Raw genomic sequence first — 17,316 nt, 5'->3', positions numbered from 1 at the left:
GCATGCAAATGCACATATTTCAGTGTGTATCAGCCCTTAGGCTTTTTGATACTTCCCTCATACAATTTCATTATGCTGCCACAGTTGCATAAGGGACAGAGACCATCACCACACAGAAGAGTGAGACTCTTCCCTGTCCTGTCCTGTGTTCTCCCTTCCAGCTGCATTTAGAAAACAAATACAGAGTGGCTGATAAAAGAACAAAATACAAGGAGAATTAGGCTTCTTTCACACGGCCGCTCCGTGTGAAAGGTCCGCTGCGGGAATTTTTTTTTTTTTCCCACGGAGCGGATGACATTTCTGTCATCCGCTCCGTGTGCCCGCATATCATCCCATCCGTTTGCGGATGATATGCGGACATAATGTAAGTATATTGCACTGCGGATGTCAGCGGATGACACCGCTGACATCCGATTTTCCTTCCTTTCCGTTTTTTACACGGAAGAAAAAATAGGGTTCTGTTCCATTCGAAAAAACGGAACAGAACTGAAAGGAGGAAAATAGGATGTCAGCGGATGGTATTCCGCTGACATCCGCAGTGCCATTCACTTACATTATGACCACAAATCATCCGCAAAAAAATAGGATGATTTGCGGACACACGGAGCGGCCGTGTGAAAGGACCCTTAGGGAGTGCTAGAACCTCCCTGTTAAATGCCATTTTCCTGCAAGGAAGAATAATAGTTCATGCTGTGAGCCAATGATTACATCACTTTTGTTAGATGGAATCACCTTCTACCAATGCTAAGAAACAGATTAGGCATGATGACATATGGTTGATATATAATATGAATAATGCAAAATGTAACACAGATTTGTGAATATACATGCATGCATACATACGTTTTCACTCACAGATTCACAGTGTTTGCATTAAAAAAATAGATGATTAGTTTTGCTTTAATGACAGCATTAGTGAATTTATAAATTCTATCAGTTTGAGGATTTTGTTTATGGGGCGTTTAGTAATATAATGACGTTAATTCTAAATTTGTGAGGCTTGGACTCAAAATAATCATCAGATGTTCCTGCAATGTTCTTGATGCTGGGAAGACCGATAAAACCGGGGTTTATAAAACTGTAGAAATCCATTTTACTGGGCCTTTCCTGGCTACTTTAATTTAATCTCTGAGAATATGCAATCTGAAAGTAACCAGCTATATATAGTGTTACATTTAATAAAAAACTATTTTGTCTCATTCACTTACCCTCTTCATGCACTCTTTCACTAAACTGTAGAGCAGTATGGACTAGGACTGTTTCAATATACAAAAATAAAGACAATATACTAACAGTAATTGTATTAAAAATCACAAACAAAGCTCTAGCTGAATTACCTCTTGCTGGGCGTATTGAAAAAGCTATTCCTTTTTCAGTTATGATTGGCTTCCAGCTAAATTCAGCTGGGTGATTTCTGCGATTGTATAATCTTATGGACGATCTAAATCCTGTCTCAGCTAAAAAGTCATTGTTCGGTTTAAGAATCAGCTCGTGAGATGACAGCTCAAGGGCAACAGGAACCGTTTTTGCAGTTACAAGGATGTGACCAGCATGTTTGCTGTTTACAGTGTAGGTAATTGACCTGTAAAAAGTATTCAAAAAATGCATGTTTTAATACTTATAGTTGTTTGGGTTAGTAGTGATATAATAACCAGCAAAAATAGTACACTGAGTCAGATGCAAAGAACATACCACACAGTTTAATGTCTGATCATTCAAAGAAATAGCCTGCCCACACATATATATCTCTATTACTTTCTAGTGCTTGTGATCTTAGCTATAGCTTCAGGGTCACAAAGAATTGCATCTGGGAACCATGTTAGCTCATAAAGGTGGCTGATGAAAGAATATGTTTAAAGAGTCTATCTATTAATAATGAGGGCATAAAGTCCTGGTGAGCCTGCAGTACTAAATAAAATGCTGACAGTAACCAAAAGGTTATTCCCTTAAGTACAATAACTTTAAAGATGTTAACTGCTTGACTTCCATATAGTTAAAGTAAGTTTCTGACTGACAACTGGTATATATACTGTATTTTCAATCTCATTTAAAACAACTTCAACAGTATTATTATTTCTATATATTTTATAATTTATCATAGGTTTGTGGGAAGAGATTTGTCTTGTCATATTTCTATGATTTCATTAATAATTAGGCAATACAATAATAAAAAATATTGTCAACATAACATTTGGTGGATTGAGAGACAGTGCAGTTGGAAGCCTGTTTGTCATTGGTAAGGGTAGGGAATAGGGAGAGTAACGTGAAACATGTTGATATAAAATCAGAATGTGGACACTGGACATCTACAACCTCTTTTCCCAGCACTACTCATTTCTCTTCTTCACTTCCTTTCTATCCCAGAACACTTTTAATGGATCACAAGCCCTCTTCTCAGAAACTACTATAGATTTTTCTCAACCATGGAGAATTTTGAGAATTAATACCGCTAGAGATTATCATCACAGTGGACGTATGATACCAGGTAGACAAGGGCAGAAGTACAGGAGCAGCTGTGCTAGCTATGGGCAAATGATACAATTTACAATTTACCCAGGGATAGGGTAGCCATTCCTCCATTTACACTATTCAAAAACTTTAATGTCCTAGACTAGTGATGGAGAAAAGCTAGAGTATACACAGTGTATATCAGTGCATATGTGTTGAGGTGAAGATGGGTATTGTCAGTGTTCTCTAAGATTGTTCCCTGTCCTTATCCTAGTTTATGTGGTGGACTGTAAGTATAGAAATCATGTCACCGAAGATGCATTTTACAACTCTAGTGTGTTCTTGTTGTAGCCAGACATATGTCTCATTGGCCGTTAATCTTAAAAAGATACCTGCTTGTCCATGGTCACCATAAATGGAAGGATGGGTAACTTAACCATCCATCCCAGGAAATCAAATAATTGGACTCTGATGTATCAAAATATAGTGCAGTCAGCTTTAAGGTACACTTTAATGCCAACATATTTAGTAATAATCCACAAAAACTTGCATGAGTCTTTAGTGATATTTTTGAACCAAGAGCCCTTAAGAGATCCTGTCAATGGCTATTCTTATTTTTTAAAAACAAATAAATACATTGATAATTCTTACTTCTTAAATTTCCCTAGTGAGTTTGTTTCAAAGACAACAGGAATATCAGTCTTTGACATAGGTGGCACAACATGAGAAAGGGGGCTAGTTTGCTGCAGCTCATCACAATCTATCTCCACCTGAACCCAGATGTACATGGGAAGACTATTTATGATGTTCAGTTCTTTAATAGACGTGGATCGTACACAGACTTCACCAAAATCTATTGTCGAAGGCCCTGTGAAATGTAAAGGAAAATGTTACAAACATCAAAAGACAAACATAATTAAATTCTGTTAAGTTTTGTTGAATTTTGTATTTACTGTATCTGGAAAAAGGCAACCTGTCAAAGTAGTTCATGCAATTCTTATATTCATTCACAGACAACATATCGGGATTTACAGAATTCAGTTTGATTCCATTGTTATTTTCATATTTTCTTGTGGATGAATTACTACTTATCTCCTCCTGAGGAAGATTAGCTTACATTCATCAAAGGTTGAACTGGATGGACTGATGTCTTTTTTCAACCTCACTAAATATGTAACTATGTAACATGTAATTGAAATGTGTTGAGGCTCAGTATCTACTGGGCATCCGTCATGTAACATTCATCTCATATGGCATCATGTTGGTTTATCCAATTTGTATCTGTACTTATATATTGATTAGTCAATGGATCAGTGGTGTTTATAAAAAAAAATTTCCATGTAATAATGGTTGATGGATGGGTGTACCCATCAATGATCTACAGGGTTACAGTGTGAATTTAGTTATATTCTGTTTATGTATTGTGGGATCATTAATGGTCCATCTTTGACCCAATACCTAATGATCAGCCATTGCCCTACTTATAATAATTGTTATGGTATTTGCAATAAAGTTTGTAAAACATATTTTATAATTTTTTTCTTCTATCTTTCTTGGGTGCCTAAAAATCCTCTATGTTTATTCTATAAAAAAAAATGTATTTGGTTTCTTTGGCACACCAAGTTGAAACAGATCTTTCTGTTTAATTTATAGTCATGTCTACCTTCTGTTTATTTATTTATCTGTTTTGTTAATTATATAGTTTATTTTTGAATATACTGCTGAAGAAGAATGTTTGCTTGAGGCTTTTTACAGCCTTGTTTCTATATTTCAGCTCTTACCTACAACTACTCGATGAAGTTGCTGTGGTGTCAGTTCCAAGCTGCAGTCTTCCTTCTCAGATACAGTGCACGGCATTGCATTAAGCCCCTCATTAATCTAAAGCACGGAGCACAATATATTATTATGACAAAATAATAGCAGAAAATGCCAAGTAAGGTATGCATATGAAGCCAAAGTTTTCAATTCAGGTGGTGCCTCTGGTTTCAAGGACATCCTAAGGACCATAGTAATATACAGTATATAATCTTGATTGTGTCTTGTAGGGTATTTGTAAAGTTTACTTTTTCCCATTTAGGAAGTGTTTTTTGAAGTTAGAGTCTCTAGGATTAAATATTTTAATACTATTTAAAACCATTATTTTAATGTCCATAATTACAAAACATTTTAGGGATATCTGGATGGCAACAATAAAGTATTTCACTTAATAGTACCAGTAGATTATACATTATTACAAAGCAAATGAATGCATGTTACATGCATTAGCATATAAGGCCCAAGGGGGCATGTAGAAAATATTTTTTCTTTATGTGATAGGTTGTAACAACACATTATACCATGCCTAAACAATGCACATCAGCATGTGCGTATTATACAAAGCATAAAGCATGCAAGCTAGTTTGAAGAGGCCTTATGACCAGAACTGGCAAAAAATGTTTCAAAGCTCTCTTAAAAATGTACCATGTTGGTTTTCAAATCAATCTCTGTGTTCCTGTGAAATTTATTTGGCCTTAGGAATAGACTGTACCTAGGGCTTAGGCTTCTACACATGTCCACAGTAAGCTCTCACCCCGTCATTCAACTATCAAATGCCAGAATGACAGAGGCAGGGCTTAGCGTTGAGAGGGAATGGGGCAGAGGCGTAACTAGAACCTTCAGAGCCACAGTGCAAGAAACCATGAAGGGCCCCCGGACACCTGGCTGGGGCCCTTCCCTTCAAGCCTGGGGCTCATCTCACTAATCCCGGGGCCATTTACTCTCAGTGTGGGGCCCTTTATTACGGTCCCACAGCGGGACCCTTTCACAAGTTCTGTAGTGGGCCCCCTTCCTGCCATCTTGGGGCCTCCCCGTGGTAGTGGAATGCTAGGGCCCGGTTGCAAGTGTGACCTTTGCAATCCTGGAAGTTCACCCACTGGTGTCAGTAGTTTTTATTTTTTGGTATTTTAATTGTATTATTTTTTATCATTTTATTTTATTTTTTTACAATGTCACTGACTATGACTCTGTCCATTCAGAAAAGGAAGGAGCTGGTAAATTACATATTTACCGACCCCTTCCTGGTTCTCTATTGTGACACATCCCCTGCATCAGCCGGCAGGAGAGGGAAGGGAGCCCAGTGTGGGGGGGGGCAGCACAGTAGGGGGGGCAGCACAGTAGGGGGAGGCAGCACAGTAGGGGGGGGCAGCACACTGGGGCCCAGAGACAGCAGTACACAAGTGAACTGGATAGGAGGAGTGGTGGGGGCAGCATACAGAGGAACTGATCTCCTCCATTTTCCTCCTGCAGCTTCAGGAGGACAGTGATTTCTCTACATGCTGCCCCTGCCGCCTCTCCTATCCAGGTGTACAGGGGAGCCGCCCAGGCCCCCTGGAGCATGGGGCCCGGTTGCAATTGCAACCCCTGCAACCCCTGTAGTTACGCCCCTACAATGGGGATTAAAGCTTATATAAACCCAAGAAAAAAAAGTAATAATTCAGTCTACCAGTCCTTAGATGTGATGGCTTCATTTGTTCTCTTTTTTAGGGTTTTTTTTTTCCATTGTTTTCACCTTCTGATTCTGCTAATAGCCGACTTCCTGACTTAAGGTGATGTTTACTCACTGTACTGTATCCAAGGAGAAGTGAGGAATGGTTCTAAACTCTGCAGAAACAACTGAGAACAATGTAAATGGCAACGTTAGGTACTCACAGATCTAAATTAGGCTGGTTCAGCAAGGACCAACCAAATTTTGATCTGTGTGTTGCCCTCCCTGTTAACAGAAGTCAAACTGTAGATCTCTGTTTGTCAAACGGGACTGCTGGAAACTTTAATTTGATCAGCCAGTCAGCTTCAGCATTGATCAGTGTATTCTGACAGCGGAGGAATAGCGCAGCAGGGAAGGTTCCACCATCCACCTCGCTGAACTAAAAAAAAGTAAGTTTATATACCCAGCTAAAGACTGCATCACAGGCAGGGAGCACAGGAAGTTATCAGCTGATAATATTTCTGGCAAGATCAACAACCGAATCAGTTATCGAATGATTAAAAAAAAAAACACTTTGAATAGTATATTTAACAGACCAGAGGGGACCAAATAAGATAAGTGTACTGTTAAAGTTACTTACCTATCATTTCATTTTTCTGTGCATAGCCTTATCCAAGCAATTTCACAAAGACACAGAGATCAGATTGAAAGCTAACACAGGTATTTGCAAGCACCACATGGTCCTAGGTTTTCAAGGTGTAAGGTACTTACTTCTTTGGTCACAGATCTCGATTCTGCATATGTCAGCTGGCGAGTTGTCAACATGCGGCCTTTGGTGACGGGAACAGGTTTTGTTTTTTTCTGCTCGTTAAAACATTCAGCAACTGAGTAAGTTGGTGGCTGTAGACCTGCTGCTGGTGTAATGCCAATTTCTATATCATTGTTTGTTTCTTGAAACTCTCTATAAGAAAATAAGTTAGAAAAAAATAAAAAAAAATAAAAAGAAAATAAGTTAGGAAAGCAAAACTTAAAATAAACTTAAATGAAACATACAAAGACATGGAGTGGAAAGTATGTAATATATCATCTTCTAAGATATAGCACATGGTTGATTACAAAGACAATATACCTGTCTTTCTTCTCTTTAATGCGTTGCTCTCTCCTGTTTTTTATATAATTGGTATAATAGTCCTTATGGGCTTGCTTTATTGTTTCTTCTTCGTCTGTGTATGCATAATCAGGATCTACATAGTTATATCTCTCCATTTTGGTAAAAATAGTCCTAATAAATAAAATAGTTATTTTATATTTCATGCTGTAAGTAATGTCAAATATATGCTACAAAAGAATATACATAAAGTATCTTAAAAACAATAATAAAAAAGTTCTAAATCAATTTACTGATAAGATCATTGGCAGTGGTTTGTTTCTCTACAGGCAATAATTAAGGTATCACTCATCTGCAGGTGGATTACCCAGTTATTTACTGATTATAAATTATTGACACCATTATTTAGCTGTAGCAGCTGGATGAATCTAGAAATTCTAGTCGAAATATCACCACTGCATTTCTGCAAATATTTAGAAAGCCTGTATATTTTTTTGTGCCAACAATGCAAAACATAAAAGTCAATTTGAGTAGAGAAGGAATTTAAAACCCATAATAAACTTTCATAAAAAGAAATATTGTATCTCCACGGTGGATGCCAGAAATCTGTTCACTATAGGTGCTATACTGTTAGGTTCTTTATAACAGAGAAAGCCCAAGTGCTCCTCATTCCCAGGCTGCAGGCTTCACAGAGGGACCACTGCCTTCTAAGTGAGTTTAATGTTCCCCCATTGTATGACAGCTAGCGCTGTGCAATCACAGTGGAACATGAGCTTTACTGATTTGAGAACTCTAGCTGTGACTCACAGAGGCATATCACACCTTGGCTGGGAGATTGCTGCAGCCGCAATTTTTGATGAGTGTTACATTGGGTTTTAAACATCAATTAACAATAGAGTAAACTTCAGCAGTTTCAGTCTTAAAGTGACACTTCAGACAGTTTCTCAAAACTTGCATTGCTAAAAATTAAAAATAAAATGTATTTATGCATATGTGTATTTGTTGTTGGTCCAAATGTCATGTTACGATTTTTCATTTAAATGCATCGGGTTTATGAATGTTGTAGGCTGGATGGAAAATAAAGAGCCACTGATCAAGAGACCAAATCAAACAGGCTGAGGTCATGTGATACCACCAACTGTAGTGGGGATTTTATTTCTATTTTTTTAGTTGACCACATCTGTTAAGTATTGACCTGAAATCCCAAGACTGCTGATATATTCATTAAAAATCAACCATCACCAGAACTACAAAGATAAAGCATTCTTTCACAACACAATGGCATATTTGAATCTAAAATACTGCTGACACACAAACCAGAAGATTAAGCACATACTGTGAGTTCAGGACATTATGGCCCCACTCCCTGAGAAAGAGTTAGCTATGCACCTTTATTGACAATGATTGTAAAGTGGGGAGAATAGAGCCCAGTGATTGGTAAAGTCTCGTTTTTTTTTCCTATAAAAATAACAAACATATTAAACTTACCTGCTCTGTGCAGTTGGTTTTGCACAGAGCAGCCTGGATCCTCCTATTCTTGGGTCCCTCTTCTGTGATCCTGGCCTCTCCTTCCTGTTCAGTTCCCCCACAGAAAGCAGCTTGCTATGGAGGCAATCGTCCCCTCCCTCTCCTGATTGGCTACCTGACTTTGATTGACAGTAGCAGGAGCTAATGGCACTGCAGCTGTATCTCAGTTAATCAGGAGGGAGAATCTCGGACGGCAGAGACACTCATGGACATTGCTGGACATAGAGAGACCTCAGATAAATAACCTTTTGACTTTACAACTCCTTTAAGCTTTCAAGACTTAATTAGGTTTAGAAAAAATGCAACAAAATACATTAAATACAATTAGCAAAAGGGGCACGATGTTCTATTAATCTGATGTGTTACGTGTGCTGCTGGCTCCTGGATTCCTTAGAATCTTCATGCTCTGACCCCTTCTACTACTGCTGTCATAATCATTCAGAGCAGTAGGGGTTGAAAAAGTTGATTGAGCTGTGGCAAGCATTCATCAGGAGTGCCCAACTATGCTCGCCCTTTCCATCCAGCTCTGCCATTCATAGAAACCATACTACAGCTTCTCTAAATGAGACAGGTTCTATGGATGATTGAAAGGCCAGCCCCCCCACTTATAGATCCTGTTTCATTCATGAAGGCCGTAGCATGGCTTTTATTAATGGGGGAGCTAGGTAAAATGGGTGGAATAGTTGGGCACTCTTGATGCATGTCTGCTACAGCTGACATAGCTCTATCAACCTCTACTGCACTGAAAGATTATGTTAGCGGGAGTGGGGGGGGGGGTGTCAGAGGATGAAGATTTCAAAGAATGCAGAAGCCAGCAACACAAGGGACACATCAGATTAATAGTATGTCATGTCCCTTTTGCTTGTTCTGTTTTTTATTTTGTCTAAATGTAGGTTTTAAAAATATGTTACTGCAATTGTTCATGCATCCTTCTGCAACAATATCGTTTTGTCCAATCCCTTTTTCTAGACAGCTTAAACAGTATGTAAATGAGGACAAAAATATGATTAAAGGCATGTGAAATAGGAAAAAAATGAATTTGTATACTGTATACTTCTAATACATGTATATTATTGGATGCAGTGATACATTTAGCAGAATACACAATTTTTTCTATAGCTGTCTTGTAATGTGATCCCAGAATTTTCTATAACAATCCGAAAATAAAGCTATGCCTAGGATTTGTCAAAGGGAATTAAAAACAATAGTTGTTGGAAACATTTAGAGGAACTCTGTGAGAAGTAGAGTTTACAAGTTACAGCACATAAAATGCTGGATTAAGCTCTATAGACTGTTACTGGAAACACTTTGTCCATCCAAGTCAGTACATGTTTTATACTGTATTAAAGCATACAAATGTCTGTATTCTAGAACTCCTTCATGTTTCTGTTTAAATTACCTATAAAGTAACACTAATAAAGTTTGCACTCATAAGAATCTAGTTGCTAATTTAAAAACCATGTCAGGATCCATCAGGCTAAAGTAATATGCACCTTTTTAATCTGTATAACTGTTTATTAGCTATAGTGCCATAACATTCTTTTCAATAACAATGTTTTTAATTCCACACAGTTGAACAAACCTACAGTACCTGTATTGTGCTTTGCGGTCACTAGGTCTTATGCTTGCTGCTCGATCATTTGGAAATGCCACTTGCACGTCTTTGTAAACATCACTTGTTTTCTGGTGATCATGTATGTGTGTTTTAACAGCATTCAAAGTGGCCATGCGTGAGGATTCTGTTACCATTGTAGATTCTTGAGGTGCTGCTTGTACAAACTGTCCAACAGGGTTAGTAATCAAAGGAGTAATTCCTGCAATACAAATGGTAAATACTGAGGCCGTGTTCTCTGACCTGAGGTAAGCAATGAATGTATTGCATTGTTTAAAGAAAAAGAATCAGTACTTTTGGTAGTTATGGTAGTTAAGACCTGAATGGAATATGAAGCTATTGCACAGTTCCCAAAATGTTGATGCCTGCCTTCCCGCACATGGGGTTTCCATACATGGTTCTGTTTGTGGGGCAGCTTCTGATGAGCTCTGCACATGTGCTTGAGGAATCCAGGGCTGGATTTCCATCACTACAGCCTGTAGGCACACAGCCAATGACACCCAATGTAAAACCTCCCTGCTAAGACTACCTAACTACATTTCTATGTTTTATTGGTTCTGGCTTAGAATTTCGTGACACTGCATGGGAGAAATGATTAGAGATGGCTGTATTTCTACTGACAATGGGAAAAGTGTGGCTAATACCTATAAAGGAAAAAGCCATCTCTTTATCTCTGCTGCCTACTGTGCCTAATGGTAAATACGGTCCTGCCACCAACACAACTGGTACAGTTAGTCAGACTGCTGTAAAACCAGCAATCCTTATAAACCTGTTTCAGGTTGGAATATTACTGTGTGCACCAAAGTTCAGAGCCTTCCCTGACACCATAGCTAACGGATATATAGGAGATTATTTATTAAAGGCAAATAGACGGTTCACTTTGTAAGGGAAGTTACATTTTGTAAGAGAATTTTCTCCAGGGCTTGGTGAATATATTGAAATGTCACTTTGCAAAGAATACCCAATCATGTAGAAAGTTTATTTATGAGCATATAGAAAACATAATGATACATCCTGAGAAAAAAACACACTCCAGTACAATAAAATTACAGAGGTTAGAAGCCAATCCCATTGAGATAACACCCAGGCAAGAGCAATAGCTGATGTTGTATGGTCTTTGCTGTAATGTCCCGGATCTCCACCCAAAATGGTTTAATGCGGGGGTAGTCCCACCAAATATGCAGGAATGTTCCCCTTTGCCCACATCATCTCCAGCAATGTGAATACACCGAGAGATAAATGCGGGACAACTTGTCCAAGGCCCCATACCACCTCGTTAAGAATTTAAAATAAGATTCCTGTGTCCTAGAGTAGAAAGAGGATGTATGGATCAGTTAAGTAATTTTAGCAACCTGGTTCTTCGAGAGGCTGGGGCAAAGTTCATTTTCCCAGTCTTTCCCATGATATAATATGGAAGACTGTACTGGGTACACACCCCTTCAAGGCAGCCTGCAGGGATCCTCTAGCTGCTGTATAAACCCAGGTCCCTGCCTGGTCCATGGCCAGATCATCATATGAAGAAGCATTTGAAGAGAGTGGCAGCACAATCCAGGGATAAAAGCAAATACTTTATTTCATGACCATAAAATTTGCAGCATGATCACACAGTACACAATGGTTCTGCAGATGCATTTCACACTCCTGTGCTAAGTCATTGCTTACTAATATAATATGGGACCGTCTGGGTGGAAAAGTCAAGTAATAGCCGGTAAAGCTAAGATAACAGTCTCGTCTGTCTCTCCGTTGACATACACAGAGCTTCAAAAGGGGTTGAGGGAATCACCAAACCATATCATGCCTCCAAGAAATACAGCAGTTGCAGGTGCCTCCAAAAATCGAATGGACTAATGTCCCATTCTTGCTTCAGCGCTGCCAGAGATTTCAGCTCAGTACCAGCCAAAAACTTGAAGCACTGACCTCCACGGAACCCCCCCCAGGGGACAAAGAAGGCCGACGTTCTCACGGGGTGAACCAGGAAAAAAACCCCAATGGTGAAACAGGGAAAGAGAATGAGGCCAGTTTGTGTGTCCTATTTATCCTATCCCAGCCGGCCAAAGTAGAGTGGGACAATGGAGACGTGGAATCTGCCAGTCCCCTATACATACGTTCCAATCACGGAACATGAGCCAAATTCTGACCCGCGAAAACGTTCTCAAGAGGTACCCAAAGTTTGTCCTAGACACGTAGGTTCCAGTTAACAATGCATATCAAGGCATTAGCCTGGCATTAGCCTGATAGTAGGAGAAAAGTTTGGGCAGTCTTAGGTCTCCAGTATGTTTAGTGCGGCAAAGAAGTAGATAGGATAAACAGGGAGGTTTACCCTGCCATACTAAGCCTGAAAGTGCACGACGTACCAAGCGGAAAAAGACTTGGGTATCGTCACCAGGAGCATTTGGAAAAAATTTAGGAAAAATCTCTCCAATTCTTGCAAGAGATTGGGCAGGGTTTCATGAAGGTTGATGGCAAAGCAAAGGACATCATTCACAAATGCGGAGAGTTTATGCTCCATATTGCCAATTCGTAACCACGTAACATTAGCATTAGGATTAGCACTTTGCCAATGAAAGCCTCCATCACCAAAACAAACAACAGGGACGATAATGGACATCCCTGCCTTGTCCCATTGGAACAACTGAACCTCGATTCCCCTTCACTCTTGCAGTGGGGTTGTTATACAGGGCAGAGATCTAGGTCAAGTGCAACTTCTTTTTCAAAGTGAACGCTCTACCTATAGTAAATTAATCCCAATATGTTAAATGGTATCTAAACTCTTTTTTCAATATGTATGGTATCATGTCTCACTATATAAAGTTTTTGTTTTTGTGAATTGATTCCATCTATTCTTACCTTGTGACCCTGCCAGTAATGGCACTTTCTATTGCACTCTAACAACGCTAAGTCATTAGCTTGTATTTTGAAGCAGCTTTGTTAGCCTTCCATGCTTGCTTCTTTGATTGGTCTATTGAGTAGGCAGCCCAAAGAAAGGGATTACACAGTTAAGCTCTCATAGATCAGCTTGGCATTGGGCTATAAGGCTAGGTTCACACCTATGCCTTTTTTTATGTGCAGAAACGCATTGCAGTCCATTTAACATGGTTTCCTATGGTACAAGTTCACATCTATGCGTTTTTCAGCCAGGTCATTTGTGGAAAGAGTCAGAGATTTTTTTTCAGATTGTGTTTTGCATGTAATAGACTTTATTGGATAAGTGTTGCATTTTTGATGCGTTTTGTGGGTTTCTTTTTAGCTGGTTGTTAAGGAGCGGGACAGGAAGCTGGCCGCCACATCCTTAACAACCGATGAGTCATCAGCTGTCAGCGGGGTTCCCCACTGACAGCTAAATGTAAAAAAAAAGAATTGCCGGCAATAATAAAATCAGGTCTAGTATGGATTTTAAGGGGAAAACCGCAGCAAAAAATGGCGTGAGGTCCCCCCAAAATACATACGAGACCCTTATCCAAGCATGCAGCCCGGCAGGTCATGAAAGGGAGGGGATGTGAGTGCCTCCCTCCTGAAACATATTAGGCCACATACCCTCAACATGGGGGGGGGGGGGTTGCTTTGGGGCAGAGTAGGGTGCAGTTTTTGACAAGTCCTTTATTTAAAAAACAAAAATAAAAAAAAAGTCCCTGATGTAGATCCAGCCTTAATCATGACACCTGCCGCCGCCACCGCCGACCCGAAAAAAGAATAAAAACAGTCTACTCCCGCTGAAGACTCCCGCCATCTGCCAGTTCTTAAATAACAAAGGGGTGGGGTCACTCGCTGATGTCACCATGTATATATATATTGTAAAGTTTTGGGGCGATTCAACTCAAGTAGTGCATGCGATTTGAAGAAATAGTGCCAGTTCAGACTGCATTTTTAACCACCCTGGCGGTATTCCCGAGTGTGGCTCGGGGTGGAATTTCACTGCCATTAGCAGTAACCCTGAGCCACACTCGGTAGCATCGCTGGATCCTGAAAGAGAGGGTACTTACCTTGTTCCAGGATCCCGCGATGTATCCAAGCAGCATACGGCAGCCGGATCTTCCGCCCGATGCTGTGAGCCCCGGCTTTCATCTCCTGCGAGCGTCACGTCACAGGGGGATGGAACCGGCGGCAAATTCAAACAGTTAAATACACAAACACACTGATATATTGTAATCCTATTGGATTACATTACTAAAATAAAATAAATTGACCTTAGCTTGCCCCCAGTGCTTTCCCCCGGTGCCCTTCCTGCATTTTTTCTGTACTTTGTGTCTGGAAAATGCAGAGCGACCATGGCATCAAAAAAAGTGTGCCGCCACCTCAAAAGCGGTATATGACCTGCTGGAAAACAGCGACAGTGATACAGAATCGCTTGCAGAATGGAGTGATAGCGATTCATGGGGAAGTTCATCATCAGACACAGAAAGCGATTTCAGCAATGATCCTGCGACTGTGCCCAACGATGTGCGGACTTGGTGCTCGATTGACTGTGGTACGGAGCACGTAGCGCCCCCATGGTTCCCATTTACTGGAGCACCTGGTATTAAAGTTGATGTTGAGGATGACAGCCCCTTGGCATACCTTCAACTCTTTATGACCAATGAGGTTATTGAAAAGATTGTTTTGGAAACAAAATCGGTACCAGGAGCAACAAGCTGCTGCGCATCGGCGGTTTTCAAAGAGCAGAATGTGGGAACCAGTGACCAAAGAGGACATCTGGTAGTTTCTGGGCCTAATTATTCTGCAGGGAGTGGTGGGGAAACCCCTGCAGAAGTGGTATTGGACCACCAACAAATTATGGGCCACTCCTTTTTTTGGCACGGTCATGTCGGAATACAAATTTTCGCTCATTATGAAATATTTGCCCTTTGCAAATAATGATGAATTTGATGAGAGTTCTCATCCAGCTCCAAAACTGAAAAAGATTTGAAAAATTTCCAGCAGTCCTAGGAACCAGATAGAGACATTTGTATGGATGAACGTCTAATGGCCTACAAAGGAAGACTCAGCTGGATACAGTATATAGCGTCAAAGAGAGCACGCTTTGGCATAAAATCATTCATGCTATTTGAATCCAGCACTGGTTACATATGGAATTCGGTCCTATACATCGGGAAAGGAACCAAATTCAACCAACGATTCACTAGTTATTGAATGGCAAACGCTTTGGTTCTTACGTTGACTAAACCATTGCTGAATCAGGGGTACTGTGTAACCACAGACAATTTTTATACGTCTCCAGAACTCTGAGTTCCTTCTTCAAAACAAGACGGATGCATATGGGACCGTTAAAGCTAACCGGCGTGACATGCTGCCAACCTTTGCCAATAAAAAGCTCAAGGCAGGAGAAATAGTTGCCTGACAGAAAGGCAAAATGATGGCACTGAGATAAAAAAAATGTGCTTAATGAGTACCATTCACAACACCTCTACTCTCATGGTACACACAAAAGGTGGAAGCAAAGTAATGAAACCACAACTGGTGATGGATTACAATAACACCATGGGAGGTGTGGACAGAGCTGACCAGGCCATGACTTTTTATCCGGCAATGCGGAAACAACAATCTTCAGGCATTCTTGTACAATGTTTGCGGAACGCATTCATTCTACTAGAAAAAAAAAAGAGTGACAGGCCTGTGGTTCATGTGGACTTTGTTCGTAAAGTTGCCGAACTGATATTTCTCAGGCACCAAACACCAACGGCTGTAAATAGGTCTGGACGTCGTGCTGCTGGTGTTGTGAACCAAGAACGCCTGACTGGTCATCACTTTATGGACTCCTTTCCACCAACAGAAAAGAAGTCTGCACCCACAAGGATGTGTGTGGTTTGCTGCTCTATACATGACGACACTGGAAGGAAAATCCATAAAGAAACGCGGTACTATTGTCCTGATTGTGACGTCGGACTTTGTACAGTACCCTGTTTTAAAATTTTCCATACCCGGGACGTTTACTGAAGCAATATGACTACTAATATTGCATCCTTGTTTGGCCCAAAAAAATGTCAGTGTTTTTGATAATGTATTTACTATAATTAATTGAAAAAAAAAGTATTATTATTATTATATTATTATTTGTTATATTTATAGTTATTTATTATATTATCATTTATGGTTTGGTGTTTCAAACTTTATCATACCTGAGATGTTATAAAGAAGAACGCACAGTAAAAAAAATCATATGTAAATAGTTGGTTTGGGCTGCTCATCCTTAAGAATTACATGCAAAATAATAGTACCGCTTTCAGCACCTAAAATCTGAAATAATCATACCGCCAGGGAGGTTAAGGGCACGGCAACCCACTTTTATTTAAAGGTATAAAGAAAGTTCACAAAACAGCAATTGTCCCTCGCAGAGGTTCCACCATTACTATATATTTGTTAAATTCAGCCTCCTGGCTTACTCACATGCCATATGGCTGCTTCAGGCCTCCCCCCTAGGCCTTAGGTCTGCTCCTCAAACCAACACAAATGGCCTTGTTCCCTTGAAGCTTCCTTGGGATCAGCTTCCTACTGCGCTGTTGCAAAATACATTTGCCTTGTGCAGACCTGTAAGCTAAGGCTGCCAACTGCAGCCTCTCTTTCTCACTCTCTCAGGCATGGTGGGAACTCTCCTGACTCCTGGGTCAGACCTCGTATCTGCCCAGGTGCAGCTGTCTCCAACTGGGAGCTCTCCTGACTCGGATACACAGACCTCGTGTCTGTAGGGTGCAGCTGTCTCCAACTGGGAGCTCTCAGTGCTAACCCTGGGAATAATATGAACCCAGCCCACAGGTGTGCAATCAGCAGGCCTGTCTTAATCAAAACCAGGCGTAGATTGCTAACACACAGTGACCCGGGGTCGCCTCTCTACAATATATACACACACACACAGTATATATATATATATATATACACACAGAGGTATATACAGTATTTATATATGTATACACACAGTAAAAATATATATAAAACATCCATTTAGAAATGTATAAAATATACAGAAAAATTGTTCTACTGGGTCACTCTTGACGTAAAGTAGTACTTGTGGGTACCAAAATTATTCCTGAACTTGCTAGACTTGATATGCAGCAGAAAAAATATCACCAATGGGGCCAGTCACCGAACATTTGTCTGAATGTAACAGTTATTTTTTCAGAATTTTTCCCACAGAGATATTTTGAACAGGCATTACTGCTATAAAAT

The 17,316-nt window shown here is 40.0% G+C and overlaps 1 protein-coding gene across 1 annotated transcript in view; it reads right to left on the bottom strand.

Annotated features, from left to right (window-relative positions):
• The window catches only part of CFAP47 (cilia and flagella associated protein 47), a 702,231-nt gene that overhangs the window by 612,938 nt on the left and 71,977 nt on the right, over positions 1-17,316 (bottom strand). Inside the window, exons 10-15 of the mRNA XM_082245539.1 lie at positions 10,138-10,360; positions 7,041-7,193; positions 6,683-6,872; positions 4,230-4,326; positions 3,100-3,316; positions 1,338-1,582 (exon numbers count right to left, since the gene is read on the bottom strand). Of these exons, the coding sequence (XP_082101665.1) occupies positions 1,338-1,582; positions 3,100-3,316; positions 4,230-4,326; positions 6,683-6,872; positions 7,041-7,193; positions 10,138-10,360 (1,125 nt within the window). The remainder of the gene's footprint in view (positions 1-1,337; positions 1,583-3,099; positions 3,317-4,229; positions 4,327-6,682; positions 6,873-7,040; positions 7,194-10,137; positions 10,361-17,316) is intronic.

Source organism: Pelophylax lessonae (genome assembly GCF_965119305.1).
Source record: "Pelophylax lessonae genome assembly, chromosome: 2".
Classification (NCBI taxonomy): domain Eukaryota; kingdom Metazoa; phylum Chordata; class Amphibia; order Anura; family Ranidae; genus Pelophylax; species Pelophylax lessonae.
This window is presented reverse-complemented; position numbering and strand designations above follow the sequence as displayed.